Source organism: Carcharodon carcharias, chromosome 2 (assembly GCF_017639515.1).
Source record: "Carcharodon carcharias isolate sCarCar2 chromosome 2, sCarCar2.pri, whole genome shotgun sequence".
Lineage (NCBI taxonomy): Eukaryota > Metazoa > Chordata > Chondrichthyes > Lamniformes > Lamnidae > Carcharodon > Carcharodon carcharias.
Genome location: NC_054468.1, coordinates 145,650,105 through 145,666,857, shown reverse-complemented (window position 1 = coordinate 145,666,857; position 16,753 = coordinate 145,650,105). Strand labels below are relative to the sequence as shown.

Here is a 16,753-nt window from a genome sequence, read left to right as displayed (position 1 = left end):
GGAAAAAGAAATTGTTTTGGAGGAAGTAAAATTTACACATAGACAAGACCTGTCAGTCCAACAGTACTGTTCTACCGATTTGGAATCATTTTGAAAAAACAGACTCAGGCAGAATATTGGTCATTTTTGGGAAACAAAAGGTCTTCTAAAGTAAAATACTGAACAATAAGGAATCCACATATGGGAGCCTGGACACTACCCAAGACATGCGGACTATGCAGAGAGAGGGGAGAAAAAATCCTCAGACACCCACAGATCTTTTGATAAGATCACTTGAAAGACAAGAATGGCTTGTATCAGACGTCATGTATGGCATGATATCGCAACACCTGTAGTTATCAACTACAGCACAACATGAAACGGTTAACAAGGCTCAGGACAGTGAGAGAACTTTTCAGCTCACATACTCCAAAGAGAAATTAACTTTGGAATAATGAGTATAGAGTTAAACACAATAGTATTTTTTGTGTGCTACAAATCTGATTAACTAATGAATTAACTTAAATTATTAATGGGAGTAGACCTGCATGGAGCCAAGTCATCCACTGAGTGATGAAAGGGGTCACTGACAATGTTATCAAACAGCACACATTCAACAGAAAAGCGTAAGATGTGCTAGATATTCAAACCTCTTCTTGGCTTCAAACATGATACAATAAATATTTAACTAGAAGAGCTAGCACCATCAGTGAAGAGATGAAAGCATAAAGATGCCCCAAGACATTAGATATGGAATGTGTTTATTTTCTGCATCTCACCAGCTGAAAACAGATAATTCAAAATCAAATGGTAAAACTGTAAATCTTAAGAGACTTGGTCCAAGTGATTCAGGAAGTATCATGAAAACATCAACTCTTTCCAGGCAGGACTTGCAGATCAGTTTTAGAGAATCACTTGCACATTTGAAATCATAAATAAATAACCAGTCTTTACAGCAACTTCCACACCATAGTCAGTTATTGAGTTAGACTTTGTCAAACATAGGCTGGGATAATACGGTCCCACAAAAACTACAACTGCCATGCAGTGCAGGGTTACACTGGCCAGCTTTCTGAGGCTGACCCTTTTTTCACTCCCCTGTTCTAGCCCAGTTGACATAAATCCCATCTGCACAGATTCTGTGTTTTCTTTTAAATTCAGCAGCTATGAAAGAATAAACATTGTACACAAGGAGCCAACAGGCTCTATCTTTCAGACCTGGAAGTTGGTTTTACTTAATCCCCTTAAAAAAAGCCAACTTGTCACCATTAACCTCATCAGGAAGGAATTTCTATGTATGGTTTTAAGTAAGCCAGAATGATCGGGGGGGCAGGGCGGGTGTAGTGAGATCAGTATGCACTGGCAGATATTCAGAAAAAGTTGTGCCCCTGCTCAATCCTCAAGGACCATGCTTCCTTCATGAGAAGCTGGAGAAGATACACCCCAACATGTTAAATAACCAATGTTAAGACATCATTTCACTGCAAAAACAGTGTTTATAGATGGTCCAAGTATTCAGTTATCAGAGTGCACAAAAAAGACTTCACCACACAAAAGTAACAGCACAAAAATTAGAAATTAACAAAACAAAGCTCTACAATTAACAAAATCCATTCATGTCAAATAGGTACAACATGATTATGTTTATTTGAAATTGCAGGGCTTGAAATAATTTCCTGCAAGAACCTAATATCAGGACCCACTAGAGTTAAAGAATCTATAAAAGGTCGCAGGTTATTTAATAGTTCCTGAAAGCTGCAACCTTCAAGTAAAACTTTATAATCCAGCTGTGAAATGCTATATCAGTATTAAACTTACTGATCTGGGGTTTATAAAATGTTGGTTATGGGGAATAGTAACTGTTCACATTAAGGTCTCTCACCAAGCAATAATTAAATAATATCCCACTATTCAATCAAAATTGCAGATTTTTAAACTACTCCAGGATATCATAATGCTTCCCAACAGATATTATTTTGAAAGAACTATCATACAAATCAGCCACCTTCATTCTTTGCCTAGTCTTGTAAATATCACCGAGAAACCTTTGACTAAACAATGATTCACTTTAGATATCGTTCAGTTTTGATTGCTAACCACACAATTTTAAGGAATTAGGGATACTGTCACTAAATATTATTCCTAATTTTACTTGATTGGTTTTAGTCATTTCCATTGCATAGCATAGTGCTTATGAGTTCTGGAAGTTAAAAAACATTTATTTCAAGCTCTGAGATTTATATTCGCCAAGGAAAAGCATTTTTCCCTTCGATCCATTCACAAGTCTTTTTTTCTATAAAGCTCTCTCTAATAAGGACAGAAACTGTAACACATTCTAATGCAAAAGGTTCTGCAGCATTGCTGTGGCATAGGTGGGCCTGGCTTGCTTGCTCTCGATTGCATTACGCAGATATGTGACTCCACCACAGCGCTCCCACACCTCTTCAAATTGCCGTGGTAGGATCTCAGCTCCACGCTTCCGAGTGAGCCCTGTTTCATCCAGGCTCAGCTCACACATCTCCATGTCATCCTTACCTAAAACATAAATCGTGAGAAGTCAAGGAAATCAGCAGGAAGGGGAGAAAGCCTTTCCCTTTACTACAGGAATGCCAGATGCAGGAAATTTTGGGAGCAGTAACACAAGGCTCTCAAGGCCTTGAACATACTTTCATATGACAATAAATCACATGCAAAAGCATCTCTTACAGTGAGTAACCAGGGATAATCATCTTACATCTAATGTTTAGCAGTGAACCTGACCTTGTGTCGAGCCTCCATGTGAGAGAAAATCTGGGCAACAGTGATCATAACATTAATTTGGTTGGGAGAACTGAAGGTATTGAAAACAATGGATTAATTGGCTAACCTGACTGGATAATGATGACACCGATGTAGAATGCAACTGGAAAGCTTTTAAGAATGAGATTTTAAAATATGGAAAATAAACATGCACTGAAAGTCAAAAGAAAGTACAGTAAGTTTGTTTTAAGTTGCTCCAATTTAAGTCATTCCACCTTAACATCAGTCAGTAAATGAGCCTCATATTCACATTTAGCATTGCAAGTTTCGTTTAAAGTAATTTCAAGCCAGGTCTGACATTAGGCCCCATGATCCAACTGGTACCATTTTTGGAGTGGTCTCTGCCACTCCACGACCCTCCCGCTCACCACCAACCCTCCAGTTTGCGGCCTCTGCCGCTCCCTGGCCCACCCTATTGCCTCCTCTCCAGTTTGCAGCTTACTTCCAGCAAGTTGAAACTGCTCTTCCAACCTCTTGCCACTCATCTCCAGGGCCCTCACCCACAGTTATGGTTCAGGTGAGGGAAGTGGTGAGCAAGAGAGGTGGGGAGCGGGAGGTTCGGCAAGGAGAGTCCACAACAACTGGGAGGGTCAGAAGCTGTGAATCAGGGGGTCTCCAGTGACAGGGAGGGTGAGGAAGCAAAAGGGGCTGCAAATTGGAGGGTCAGCAGCCAAAGGGAGGATCAGGGAGTGACAGAACTGCAAACCAGAGAGTGAACAAGAGAAAGGGTTCACAGCAACCAGGAGGGTCAGGGAGTGGGACGTGTGGCAAGTGGGAAGTTCGGCAAACAGGATCAGTGGTGAGCAGGAATGGCAGCAAGCAGGAGGTGAGTAGAAAGATGGCATATTTCTTTTATATATTTACATTTATTTTAAAAATTGTTTAATTTGCCAATATAGGAGCTTAGCAATGCAAAGTGTTTCAACTTACCAAGTGTAATGCTTTAATGCTTTTTTCTGATGAAAAAGATCCTACAGAACCTAGCGACAGCTTTTACATTGGTTTAAATGAGAAAATCTGATCCACTTAAAGTCATTTCACTTTAAGTCACACTTTTCAGGAAACAATTACAACTTTGAATGAGGACTCACCGTAGTGTTGTGTGAAAGACAATATGGTGGCTGACTGGCTGTGTATAAAGACAAATAAGATGCAAACAAATGTTTCTACAAATTAAAGGCATTTAATGCTCAACCAAGTAGAGTTAAATATCAGGAAAACAAAAAAAATGAAGGTTGTTATTAGATCAGCTAAAATAAGAATGGAAACAAGGATCATCGGCAATTGTGAGGGTAATGGAAAAGCTTCCTCAGTTATGTGAACAGTGAGTAGTCAAAGGCTGTTTTGGGCTATTGAAGGATGTTCAAGGGCAGTTGTGAAAGACTCACTGGATATGGCAGATTAAATGAATACTTTGCATCAGTCTTACCGTTGAAGACTACGCTTGAATGTTAGCATTTAATAATAACGGTAATAATAAAACTAATACTGACAGATTTGAACATATTGTTTAAAATAAAATTAGGAATCTGAAAATAGAGCAGCAAGGCTGGAAAATATCCACGAGAGTGCTCAGATGGGACATGTGCTGTGTCTCTCCCATAATTTTTAGCAGCTCATTGCACTCTGGGACTGTTCCCATAGTTCCCTCATCTTTAAAACAGATGACGAGATGGAACTGGGTAACTATGGGCCTATTAGATTGACATCCGTAATTGGAAAGATAATTGAAGGAATCATCGAGAGGTAAACGTTAGGGTCGAATATTCATGTGATGAGAGAGTCGCTGGCAGGGCCAGCATTATTGCCCATCCCTAACTGCCCTTGTGAGGTGGTGGTGAGCCGCCTTCTTGATCTGAAGTCCATGTGGTGTACATCCAAAGTGCTTCAGGGATGGAGTTCCAGGGTTTTGACCCAGTGGCAGTGAAGGAATGGTGATATATTTCCAAGTCAGAACAGTGTACGACTTGGAAAGAAATCTGCAGGTGGTGGTGTTCCCATGCCATCTGCTGCCCTTGTCCTTCTAGGTGGTAGAGATCATTGGTTTGGAAGGTGCCATTGAAGAAGCCTTGGTGAGTTGCTACAATTTATCTTGTAGATGGTACACACTCCCGCCATTGGATGCTAGTGGTCAATGGGTGCTGATCAAGTCAACCTTCTTGAGTGTTGTTGGACCTGCAATCGTCCAGGTAAGTGGAGAGCGTTTCATCACAGGCTTTGGGTGTCAGGAGGTGAATTACTCACATCGGAATTCCCAGCCTCTAAACATAGTATATGCGGCTGGTCCAGTTTAGTTTCTGGTCAATGCTAATGCCAAGGATGTTGATACTGGGGGATTCAGCGATAGTAATGCCATTGGATGTCAAGAAGAGATTAATTACAATTCCCTCTTTTTGGAGATAGTTATTGCCTGGCACTTGAGAGGCACGAAGGTTACTTACCATTTATCAGCCCAAGCCTCAATGCTGTCCAGGTCTTGCTGCCTGGGGGCATGGACTGCTTCAGTATCTGAAGAGCTTCAACCTTTACCAAACATTGCGCAATCATCAGCAAACATCCCCGTTTCTAACCTTATTTTGGAAGGAAGGTTATTGATGAAGCAGCTGAAGATGGTCGGGGCTAGCACACTGCCCTGAGGGACCCTTGCATCTATGTCCTAGGGCTGAGGCAGTTGCTCTCAATAACCACAAACATCTTCCTTTGTGCTAGGCATGAATCCAACCAATGGAGAGTTTTCTCCTTTATTTGCATTGATTTCAACTTTGCAAGGGGTCCTTGATGCCACACATTGTCAAATGCTGCCTTGATTTCAAGAGCAGTCACTCCCACCTCACCTCTGAAATTCAGCTTTAGCTGTAATGAGGAATGGAACTGAGAGGCTCTGATAAAACACAAACTGAGCATCAGTGAGCAGGTTATTACGGAGTAATATTGATAGTACTGTTGATGACATCTTACATCATTTTGCTGACAATTGAGATAGGCTGATCGGCAAAAATAGATGTGTTGGATTTGCCCTCTTTTTGTGGACAGGACATACCATAACAAGGCAAATTTTTTTTTTTTTTTACATATTGTTAGGTAGATGCCAGTGTATAACTATACTGGAACAGCTTGGCTTAGAGTATGGCTAGTCCTGGAGCACAGGTTTTCAGTACATCCGAGATATTGTCAGGGCCCAGAGACTATGTGGTATCCAGTGCCTTCAGCTGTTTCCTGATATCATGTGGAGTGAATTGAATTGACTGAACATTGGCATCTGTAAAGTTAGAATCTTCAGGAGGAGGTCAAAAATGTCATGTTTCACAGGTGAATAAATTTTTGAACACGTCACTAAAATTATGGACAAAGGAAGTCCAGTCTATATAGACTTCCAAAAAGTGCCTTGACAAGGTACCACATGAGGATCCTCTACAAGAGTGAAGCCCCAGGTATTTGTGGTGATATATTGAACTGGATTAAGGACACAAAAAGGACATAGGCACAAAGCAGTTATAGGTGGATGCTGATCTGTTTGGAGACTGGTGACAGCAAGTACTGGTGTTGGGACCTTTGCTCTTTACCATTTTTATTAATGATCTAGATATTGGCAGTGCTTGCACAATCTGAACATTTATAGATGAGATGAAGAGTGTTAGGACTGTAAACGATACTCTACAACTTCAGGTGGGCATTTACATGTTGGGAGGTTGGGCTCTTGACTGGAAAATTGTGTTTATTTTGGAAGAGTGCAGTGTTATATATGAGAACAGAGTGAATAATACATACCTACCCTTCAGGAAAAAGCATTAAAGAAGATGGACAAAGAAAGTGTTCTTTGCATTTTAATGCAAAGGTCTCTAAGCATTGATGTTAAGTGATAGATAGCTAGAGCACAGAGAGTGATGCCAATAAAAACAAAACTTTCATCCTCATTTTTTGAATTAATATTTTTACTTATGCTAAACATGTTACAGTACACTTGTTCTTTGACTGGCACTGAAAAGGCTCTCCCATGTTAAATTTCAAGGATACAAATAGCTTGTCATATCAAATCCATGCTTCATCAAAAATGAGAACGTAAGTATGAGCTGAGAGAGAGGTGCATTTATAGGACAATTGACCATAAGACAAACATACTATTATGTTGTTAACTCTGTTTCTCTCCATAGATGCTGCCATAAACTGCTGAGTAATTGAAGCAATTTCTGTTTGTCTTTTTTTCAGATTTCCAACATTTGCTTTTTGAATACTATTTTGTCCTTGGACAAGACTGTGGTCAGGCCTCAGTGCGAATACTGTGCCCAGTTTTAGTCTCCTTATATAGTGGATGACATTGAGGTTTTAGAAAGGGAAAAGAGGAAGTAACTGTATTAGTTTAAAGCATCTTAGTTATCAAGATAGACTGAAAGAGTTGGGGTATTACAGCTTAGGGAAGCTTAGACTTAGTGGTGATCTGATCATGATTTAGATGATGACAAAGGGCACATATTGTGTCCAAGTTGACAGTTTATGTAGGCTGGTGGCCAGAGAGGTATGTCCCAGATTTCCCCTGCCACCCCCAAAGTTGATATTGGTGTTAAAATCAAGTCTTTTGCCCTTCCCAAGAGATTAAATGGTTTTTGGGTGGAGTGAGGAATGTATATATTGAGATACACAAAAGGTATCACTATTGTATGGGATGTTCTGGATGGATCAGGGGTCTTTCCTGTCCAGCATTGTTTGAATGCTTGTTTGTAAATGCACCACCTTCTGCGGTACTAGATGTAAGATTCAGGAACCTCTCTGCTTTGACCCCTGGTCAGCTGTTCTCAGGTAGTGGGGTGAGGGATGGTGTCGGGCAGATGGAGAGGTATTTCAACTGCCCTCACTGTTCCTCAGCTAGAAGGTGGAAGTTTTAAAATTCCCATTTCTGACAGCTTTCCTGCTCAGCAAGTTAAACATGCATCAAATTGTGGATGGGGAGATCAAGTCAGGGTTATGCTTGGTCATGATTTCCCAATGAAGTCAAGTAGCTCAATGCCCCCTCCTTCCCAGGCTCACACGTACAGAATCCCCTTATTTTGATACCAGAAAGCTTACCATTGCAAGTGGAACTGTATCTCAACATAAGCCAGTAGCTTCAACAAGAACTTACATTTACGTGGCATCTTTAATGTTGTAAAACATCCCAAGGTGCTTTACAGAAGCATAATCTAATAAAATTTGACACTGAGTCATGTAAGGAGCTATCAGGACATGTGGCTAAAAGCTTGTACAGAGATAGGTTTTGAAGAACATTTTAAGAGGAAGCAAGCTAAAAGGGAGATGGGGAGGGGGAGGGGAAAAATCTACTACTGAGGGAGGAAAGAAACAGCCTGCCATTAGGCTGTTATGTAACATCTGGTCTTATTTTAACATTTTCTTTATATGTCAAATGGATTAGTGATGAAGTTTTGCTATAAAAAGGTCAAAGGCAAAAGCTAGGAATACACAATGTTCACACATACAGTTCATAGAAAGATATGTCAAAAATTATTAAGGAGGTGTACTTACCAGCTACCAGTAGTATGGGAGCTTTGTCTGGGTGTAGTTCCATTTGACGTGCAATCCACGGTCCATCAAAATGGGCATACCACCAGCCTTTTTTCTTGTTCTGGGGCTCCTTGTACTGGTCAGCCGGGCGGATGAATGGGATGCGAAAATAGCGCTGCGTCCGATTCTGAGCAATCTCCTGCTGCCTGGCTTGCAGTTGTGGGGCATTCTGCTGAGCTGTTGCAAATCAAAAAAAAAATTCATGAGAATATGGATCAGGCATAGACTTCAGAATTAAACCGGCAGCTATAACCAAGTGACCAAAATCTTCAATAATGTAGAGTCTTCAGACTTCTCAGCTTGCTCAATCCCACAATACCAATTGCATGTTTTTCAAGCTATGTTTAACAACATTTTTTTAAAAATAGTGTTAGCATAGGAAGTTCTGTCGAAGGGTCATGAGGACTCGAAACATCAACTCTTTTCTTCTCTGCCGATGCTGCCAGACCTGCTGAGTTTTTCCAGGTAATTCTGTTTTTGTTTTTGTTTTTAGCATAGGAAAACTGTCCCAAGCTGCTTTACAAAGGTATAGTCACAAAAGAGATGACCAACAACTGGTGTGAAAACCATTCATTTTCTATAAGAAAAGTTAACACAAGAAAGAAAAAAATGCATTTATCAAGCACTTTTCATGATCTCAGGATGTTCCAAAGTCAAAGCTTTCCAGTCGATTAAGTTCTTTCAAAGTGTAGTCACTACTGTAGTGTAGGAAAGGCTAAGTGCCATTTTTTTCACCTGATAAACACCAATGTGATAAGGAGCAGATTTTTTTTCTTCTCTTTTAAAGTGTTATTTATTGAGAGATAAATGTTGGCCAGGACACTGGGGAAAACTTCCCTGATACAGATCCAAAGGAGGAACACTGAGGGAACATGGGGAAGCAAGCAGAGCAGGAAGTCCAAAAACAGGGAGAGGAGCAGGTCCAGAAGATATACAAACCAGTGATCAAAAAGCCACACGTGTAAATGTAACCTACGCACTGATACATTCAGATCTCTCAACATTATCATTTTTTGTTCTGTTACTCTTGTCCTTACCATAATCAGTGATTGATTTTGGAGCACGTTGTTCTGCTTCGGCGTTGCGCTTTTTGTTCCTGGACTTCCAGGCATGGTAAACCTTCAGTCGCCGATGGAACTCCTCCCTGCAGGCTGCCAACAGTTCAATATCTGCAATTAACATAACATGGTTGAGTATAATCAGATTCTTCAAAGAAGGACTCGGGACATATGTCTTGAATGTTTCTCACATTCTTCACTGAAACCCCATGAGGGAGATTTTTCTTGTTGATCATTTCCAGAAACAGCAATAATTAAAGAAGAATTTTCCCAAAGTCAGGAGACTCATAGTTCTCACCTAGCCTAATTACATGGTAACATTAACAAAATGTCAGATTACTGCTTATCCTCTCAGCCAGCCACTTTGTGGCTGTGATATAGGAGGAAAAATATACAGAATAGATTAAATAAGTAACAGCCAAGGCACTGTCGTCATTAGTAAAGTCAGTAAATTCAGAAAAGAGAAAGCAAAGAGAACAGAGATGAAAATTGAAGTTACTGAGGGTTACTGCCAAATCTTATGAACTGCTGTATTTCACTTGTGAATCTGTGAGCATTTCTTTGTAGACAGTAATTAAATCTGGAGTTCTCAGCAGGATCATTCTGTCCAGAGCTAGAGAGAGATCCTCCACACTGTGTTTACCTTGTCTTTATATAAACTCTCCCTCTTTAAGGCCATATCTCCTTTGGAAGTTAGTAGCCAATGCAAACCATATTTTCTGGCTTCTGCACATGACCATTGCATCAGCCCATTCCATCACATCATTCAGCCATACTCTTCTTTGTCTAACTTTTGATCTGTGATCATCGATGGTTTCAGACTGAAACAACATGAACTATGTCTCCTGAAGAATGTGCCCACATTCTGCAACCTAGATGACTGAACCACCCTAAGCTCAAGCCATGGTCCAGTTACTATATAATACTGACTAAATGACAATCCATATCAATATTAAATAAATAGAAAGACATAATTCTATCTCTAGGTGGACGCCACTGTCCCAAATTAAAAGGCTTGAACAGGCTTTGAATAGACTTGTGCCATGAATTGAAGCCAGTGGGACAAATTTGACAGGCTGAGTGCTTCTTACCACAGGAGGTGTTGATGACATCTCGCAGTTCAGCATATTTCCATTTGCCGAGATCATATTTCTTTGTGCCAGCAGCAGCCTTGGTAGCCTGGACTTCAGGACTTCTGTTGGAAAGAGGAAGGGCAGTGAGACAACTTGGCAGGGGAAGACAACTTAGCATATAATCCACAGACAATGGGGGAAGAGCTGACTATTAAGGTAGACATTAAAAATTAATTTCAAAGGGAGTGGAGTGTTTATTTGTTCATGTGGCATGTCATCACAGGGTGAGAATGCCTTGCAATCACACCTCCAGATATGTCTCCAACCAGAGGTGACAGGCCTACTCTCCATATCTATCTGTTAATGATTTATTAAACACAGGAAATAAAGAGAATCTGCAACAAATTTTGTTCATGATACAGCTGATGTAAAATGTAATAATATAGATTTCTATCATCCACAACTCTCAATATATACTGAAGTTGGTCTAACCAATGAGGGAGACCAATGTGTTGTGCAAAACAGCATTTGATAGATTTGAAGTTCAAGTTTGAAAGTCCAAAAACTCAATTTTGTGTATTTGGATATAGATATGTCCATTGATCTGGTTGTACTCTCTGCCAGATATTAGAGAAATTCTGCCTCCCCAACAAACCACCATGTGGTCCTTCTGAGTGAATCCACCACAAGCCAGACATAATCTCGCCCTTTTAGTTCCCTACCTACCTCTAGAACATCTTCAATTGGGTACCAAAGTCTCCACGTTTGACTGCCAGAGATTTAATATTGCATTAAAATGTAAACCATAAAATCACCTCAAAGGAATGAATACAAAATGAAAGAGACCAAAGATAATCCAAAACCATAGAAAAGAGGGATGTTAAAAACTGAATCTTGGCTTCATAGTCTCATATACATGAAGAAGGTAAACTTTGGTCTCTTCATTAAAGAGAAGAGTCTGCATTAATATACTTCTCATATTTCAGAACTATCTCAAAAGTGGTTCTAAAAACACTAGGTTACTATGAAGTGCTGAGTTGGCCTACACAACAAGATTTTATGAATGCCCGTGAGATGAATAGTCAGTTATTCTTCTTTGGTGGTGCTGTTTAAGAGATGAGTACTGGTGAGGACAAATCCCCCTCTCTCTCCACAGCCTGCTCTTCAAATACACAGTAGTATTCATAACAGCCACCTGAATTGGTGGTGGGGTGGGCAGGCTCTAGTTCAATGTCATATCCATTCAACAGCAGTAATACTTCCAGTAAACAGAATTTCTCCATTTTAGTGCTAAGCTGGGCTCTGCTTTTCAGGACACTAAACACAAATAAATAGCAACTAGAGAGGCTGAAGCTTTATCAAATGGTAAAATAAGTTTAACCAGGAGCACTGACAATAAAGAGATTTGTTGCAACGAAGGTTATCCCATTCTAACCTTATTTTGTTTAAATCCTATGGATTTACTCAAATTAGCTCCTCTGTTCTCAGCTTTTGGAGTTTAGGCTCAGACCGTCTGAACAATCTGTAGCAATTAAGTCTCTTTCCTGTACCATGTCAAGAGCACTGTAGTAATGCACTTGACAGATTTATGTGATCCACTGCATTGCTTCTGTGTTGCTCATTTCGCAACAATGAGCCAGCTGATGCACTTTTACACATTTCTAAAAGCACCAAGTCTGGTTCCCATTGTACAAAATTTGCTCAGGCTACAATGTGAGCAGATTTGGCAACAGCAGAATACCTACACGTCCAAGGTTTTCCCTGTCTTATTATGGAACTTAGATTTCAGGAGAACTTTGAAAGCTGCACTGCCTTTCCTTGATCCATCCTTGAAGCAACAGACAGGAGGCAAACTTATATTTCCCACAGATGACCTATGCTCTGTATACCCAGGGAAAATGGAAAGAGAAAAGTATTGCCACTATTAAGTCAAATAAGGGAAGAGTCAATCCAATACCCATTAAACCCAGACCTATATATAAACCTTTATCCAAATGCACTTCCTAGTAGTTGAACTTCTAAAGCCAATAAACACAAAAAAAGCAAAGTTCACGAAGTGCCTGATGAGGCAGCTCCTACTTTCACTTTGCCATTAATGGAGCTCTCACACCTTTAGGAAACTAAATCTTTGATTGAAATTTTCCATTTAAAAAAAAACAAATGCTCTACCTGAAAAGATGAGTGGAAAGGGCATTGGATATATACTTGAAAATGAAAAATAATTGCTGTGGGAAAAGAGCAGGGGAGTGGTGCTAATTATGTAGCTCTTTCAAAGAGCCGCCATGTGCACAATGGGCACGTACTGTAAGATTCTATGAAATCACTGGGCCAAAAGCAGAGACTCATGATTCACCCTAGTTCAGTACCTTAAGATGTGACAACCCCAAAAGAAGTCAGCAGCTACAATGAGAAAGATCAGATCCAGTAACATTTGTATCCATTACAAAAGTACAAGAGTAGTCGGTTGCAGAATTTTAAAATTACACCAAGAACAATAAATTCTTTACTGGGGAAAAACTCAAGTTGCTTGATAACATTTATGGGAATGAATCTTACAAATTCAGATTCTGTTGTCATGAACTACAAACTAATCGTTCTATCTCTGAGTAAACTAATTATTCAGTTGTCTCTCCCTGTGCACACATCAGGCAAGGGTCAGGAGCTCAAGCTCTTCACCAAGATGTCAATTGTGTTTGTGCACAATGTCATAGTAGCTGGAAAATTATTTTTACCATTTTGAAAAAAAAAATCAGGAGGTTCGCAAAATGTTTTGGGAGCAAAAGAAATCTTTAAAAGTTAGTTGATTATGCCCTTTTAGCCCAACGTTCAAGTGCTCCGGCAGCACATTGCAGTTTCCTTTACAAGTAACAATGGACAACAGTATAAAGCTGTATATCTAATCAACCGATCAGTAAAGTCACATCTGCACTTTCCAAAAAGCCACAGCCCAGAAATAGGTCTACCCCAATTATACACTAAAATAAAAGCTAAATACTGCAAATGCTGGAAATCTGAAACAAAAACAAAAATAGCTGGAAAAACTCAGCAGGTCTGACAGCATCTGTGGAGAGGAACACAGTTGACATTCCGAGTCCGTTTGACTCTTCATCAGAACTAAGAAAATAGAGAAAAGAGGTGAAATATAAGCTGGTAGAGGGAGGTGGGACAGGTAGAGCTGGATAGAGGGCCAGTGATAGGTGGAGGCAAAGAGGAGATTGCCAAAGATATCACAGACAAAAGGACAAAGAGGTGTTGACGGTGGTGATATTATGTAAGGAATGTGCTAATGGGGACATTAAGGGTAGCAAGCAGGACAAGCAAGTGACATATGGCCCTAGTGGGGGTGGGGTGGGGGGGAAGGAATCAAAATGGGCCAAAAGGAGAAGGCCATTTGGCCCTTCGAGCCTGCTCCACCATTATTATGGTCATGGCTGATCATCCAACTCAATAGCACGCTCCCGCTTTCTCCCCATATCTTTTGTATCTTTTCAAGGAGGAGCTAGATGTAGCTCTTGGGACGAAAGGGATTAATGTTTTGGTCTCAACTACTTTCTGTGGTAGCGAATTCCACAGGCTCACCACTCTCTGGGTGAAGAAATTTCTCCTCATCTCAGTCCTAAATGGTCCACCCTGCATGCTCAGACTGTGACCCCTGGTTCTGGACTCCCCCACTATCGGGAACATCTACCCTGTCTAGTCCTGTTAGAATTTTATAGGTTTCTATGAGATTCCCCCCTCATTCTTCTGAACTCCGGCAAATATAATGCTAATTGACTCAATCTCTCCTCATATATCAGTCCCACTATCCCAGGAAACAGTCTGGTAAACCTTCGCTGCACTCCCTCTATAGCAAGAACATCCTTCCTCAGATAAGGAGACCAAAACTGCATACAATATTCCAGGCGTGGTCTCACCAAGGCCTGTATAATTGCAGCAAGGCATCCCTGCTCCTGTACTCGAATCCTCTCGCTACAGTGACCAAAATACCATTTGCCTTCTTTACCGCCTGCTGTACCTGCATGCTTATCTTCAGTGACTGGTGTATGAGGACACCCAAGTCTTGTTGCACATTCCCCGCTCTCAATTTATAGCCATTCAGATAATAATCTGCCTTCCCTTTTTTGCTACCAAAGTGGATAGCCTCACATTTATCCACATTATACTGCATCTGCCATGCATTTGCCCACTCACTCAGCTTGTCCAAATCACACTGAAGCATCTCTGCATCCTCCTCACAGCTCACCCTGCCACCCAGCTTTGTGTCATCTGCAAATTTGGAGACATTACATTTAGTTCCCGCATCTAAATCATTAATATATATTGTGAATAGCTGAGGTCCCAGCACTGATCCCTGTGGTACCCCACTAGTCGCTGCTTGCCATTCGGAAAAAGACCTGTTTATTCCTACTGTTTCCTGTCTGCCAACCAGTTTTCTATCCATCTCAATACAATACCCCCAATCCCATGCGCTTTAATTTTACACGCTAATCTCTTATGTGGGACTTCGTCGAAAGCCTTCTGAAAGTCCAAATAAACCACATCCACTGGCGCCCCCCTCATCAACTCTACTAGTTACATCCTCGAAAAATTCCAGTAGATTTGTCAAGCATGATTTCCCTTTCGTAAATCCATGCTGCACAAAGCTGCAGGAAGTGGTTCTTCAATGAGCTGTTGATATTTCAATATATACTAAGGTGAGCTATTGATATTTCAATGCACATTTTAAGCAGTAATGTGTTACCTACCTAGCCAGATAATCCGACATTTCCTTGGCCATTTCTTCCCTGTAACATAACAAGTATGCGCATAAGTAATCGGTATATGATTATTGTGTATCAGAACATTTCTGGCAAGTATTCAATGTTTGACATTAATAGTAAGCAGGAAGTGAAAAATGCATTTAAGTTCAATAACATTTAGTTATAACACAAAAGCAAAAAGCAATAATTCACTCAAAGATGGCTCAAAGAAGTTCTATACACACATGCTATGAATCAAGAAAATGGGAAGCCCGATATGTTTGGAGAAACAATTATGTTTGAAAACAGCAGGAAAACTGGCAGCAGAGTTCTCAGTATTTTTGCAGCATTTTAATAAAGTGTAACTGTGGTATAACAAAAGACATATCCCTTCTGCAGAGCAACTGTTTCCTGTACAACTCTTCGATGTTCAGACCATTGTCAGCTTTTACATCTTGAGGACTGACCTTGAATTCTAAAGCCTAGCTATAAATCTGGAATCTGGAAGGAATGGAAGAAGATAATGTATCATGGGGAACAAAAGGTTAATCTGAACAAGAACGAGAACTTTTTTTTCTAAAACATGTTTCAATTAATCAAATCAGAGCCATTCTCTCTGCCACCATAACAGCCCATTTTATAAAGGGGTATGTTGAATCTAAAGGAAAGTTGAAAAATCTTTTGAAGAGGCTCAATTTCTTTAGAGCTGTATTTTTATAATGAATGCTGATAATTTGAAACTCCATTGATTTCCATACCCTTGGACATGTACACTAAGTATACGAATTAGCAGCAACCTTTCCAGATTCAGATGTGTGTGAATACGTTTTGGATGCAAACAACGCAGCATTTACAATCTGGATTCCAACTGGTTGGAAAGCATCCTTTAGAGTAAATTATCAGCTAATGAAAACCCTCAAAAAAACCCCTCCAAAAATGGAAGTCTTAAGACAGAGGAATAAAGGAAATTTATGTTAGAGAATTAAGTTTAGTTAATATGGAGTAAATTAACTAGAAAGAAAGAAAATTCAAGATTAATATAAAAACACAAAGTGAGGTGAAAGGTTTAGCTAATTTCATTTTTAGTCTTTATTTTGCAATTTTACAAATAGCATTAGAGTTATAAAGGCACTGTCATGTGGGAAGTTATATAATTATAACATTGTTACAAATATGAGGTTTTATAAGATTGTTAGTTTTTGGAACTGTGTCTTAAGTTAGGGTAAAATGAAGAAGGTCATGTGACCTGTGCTGAAGTCTGCCTGACAAAGCAGCCCAGTTTGTTTTGCTGGGTATGTGGTGAAAGGTGTTCACACTTGGAGAAGTGGCAGTAGCATTTGTGTTTATAGTGGTTAGATGGCTAATCTCTGAAGTCCCAGGAAGATGTTGAGAATATTGGGTTGTAACCTGCTATGCTTTAGCATGTCCATTTGCTTCCAAGATAGAAGTCAGTTGGTGATGCCTCACGAATATCTAATCAGCATTTCTACTTGGATATAAGACCCATGTGATTCTTGCGATCATAGATTTGGGCTTTGGGCATGGGAAGAAT

At 40.0% G+C, this 16,753-nt stretch overlaps 1 protein-coding gene across 4 annotated transcripts in view; it reads right to left on the bottom strand.

The window, feature by feature from the left end:
- Positions 1-723: 723 nt before the first annotated feature.
- myo6a (myosin VIa) overlaps positions 724-16,753 on the bottom strand; it is a 374,163-nt gene continuing 358,133 nt past the window's right edge. For all 4 annotated transcript variants that reach the window (XM_041215736.1, XM_041215766.1, XM_041215745.1 and 1 more), the window contains exons 31-35: positions 15,208-15,246; positions 10,481-10,584; positions 9,369-9,500; positions 8,293-8,508; positions 724-2,514 (exon numbers count right to left, since the gene is read on the bottom strand). In XM_041215736.1, the coding sequence (XP_041071670.1) occupies positions 2,315-2,514; positions 8,293-8,508; positions 9,369-9,500; positions 10,481-10,584; positions 15,208-15,246 (691 nt within the window). In that variant the 3' untranslated portion in view covers positions 724-2,314. The remainder of the gene's footprint in view (positions 2,515-8,292; positions 8,509-9,368; positions 9,501-10,480; positions 10,585-15,207; positions 15,247-16,753) is intronic.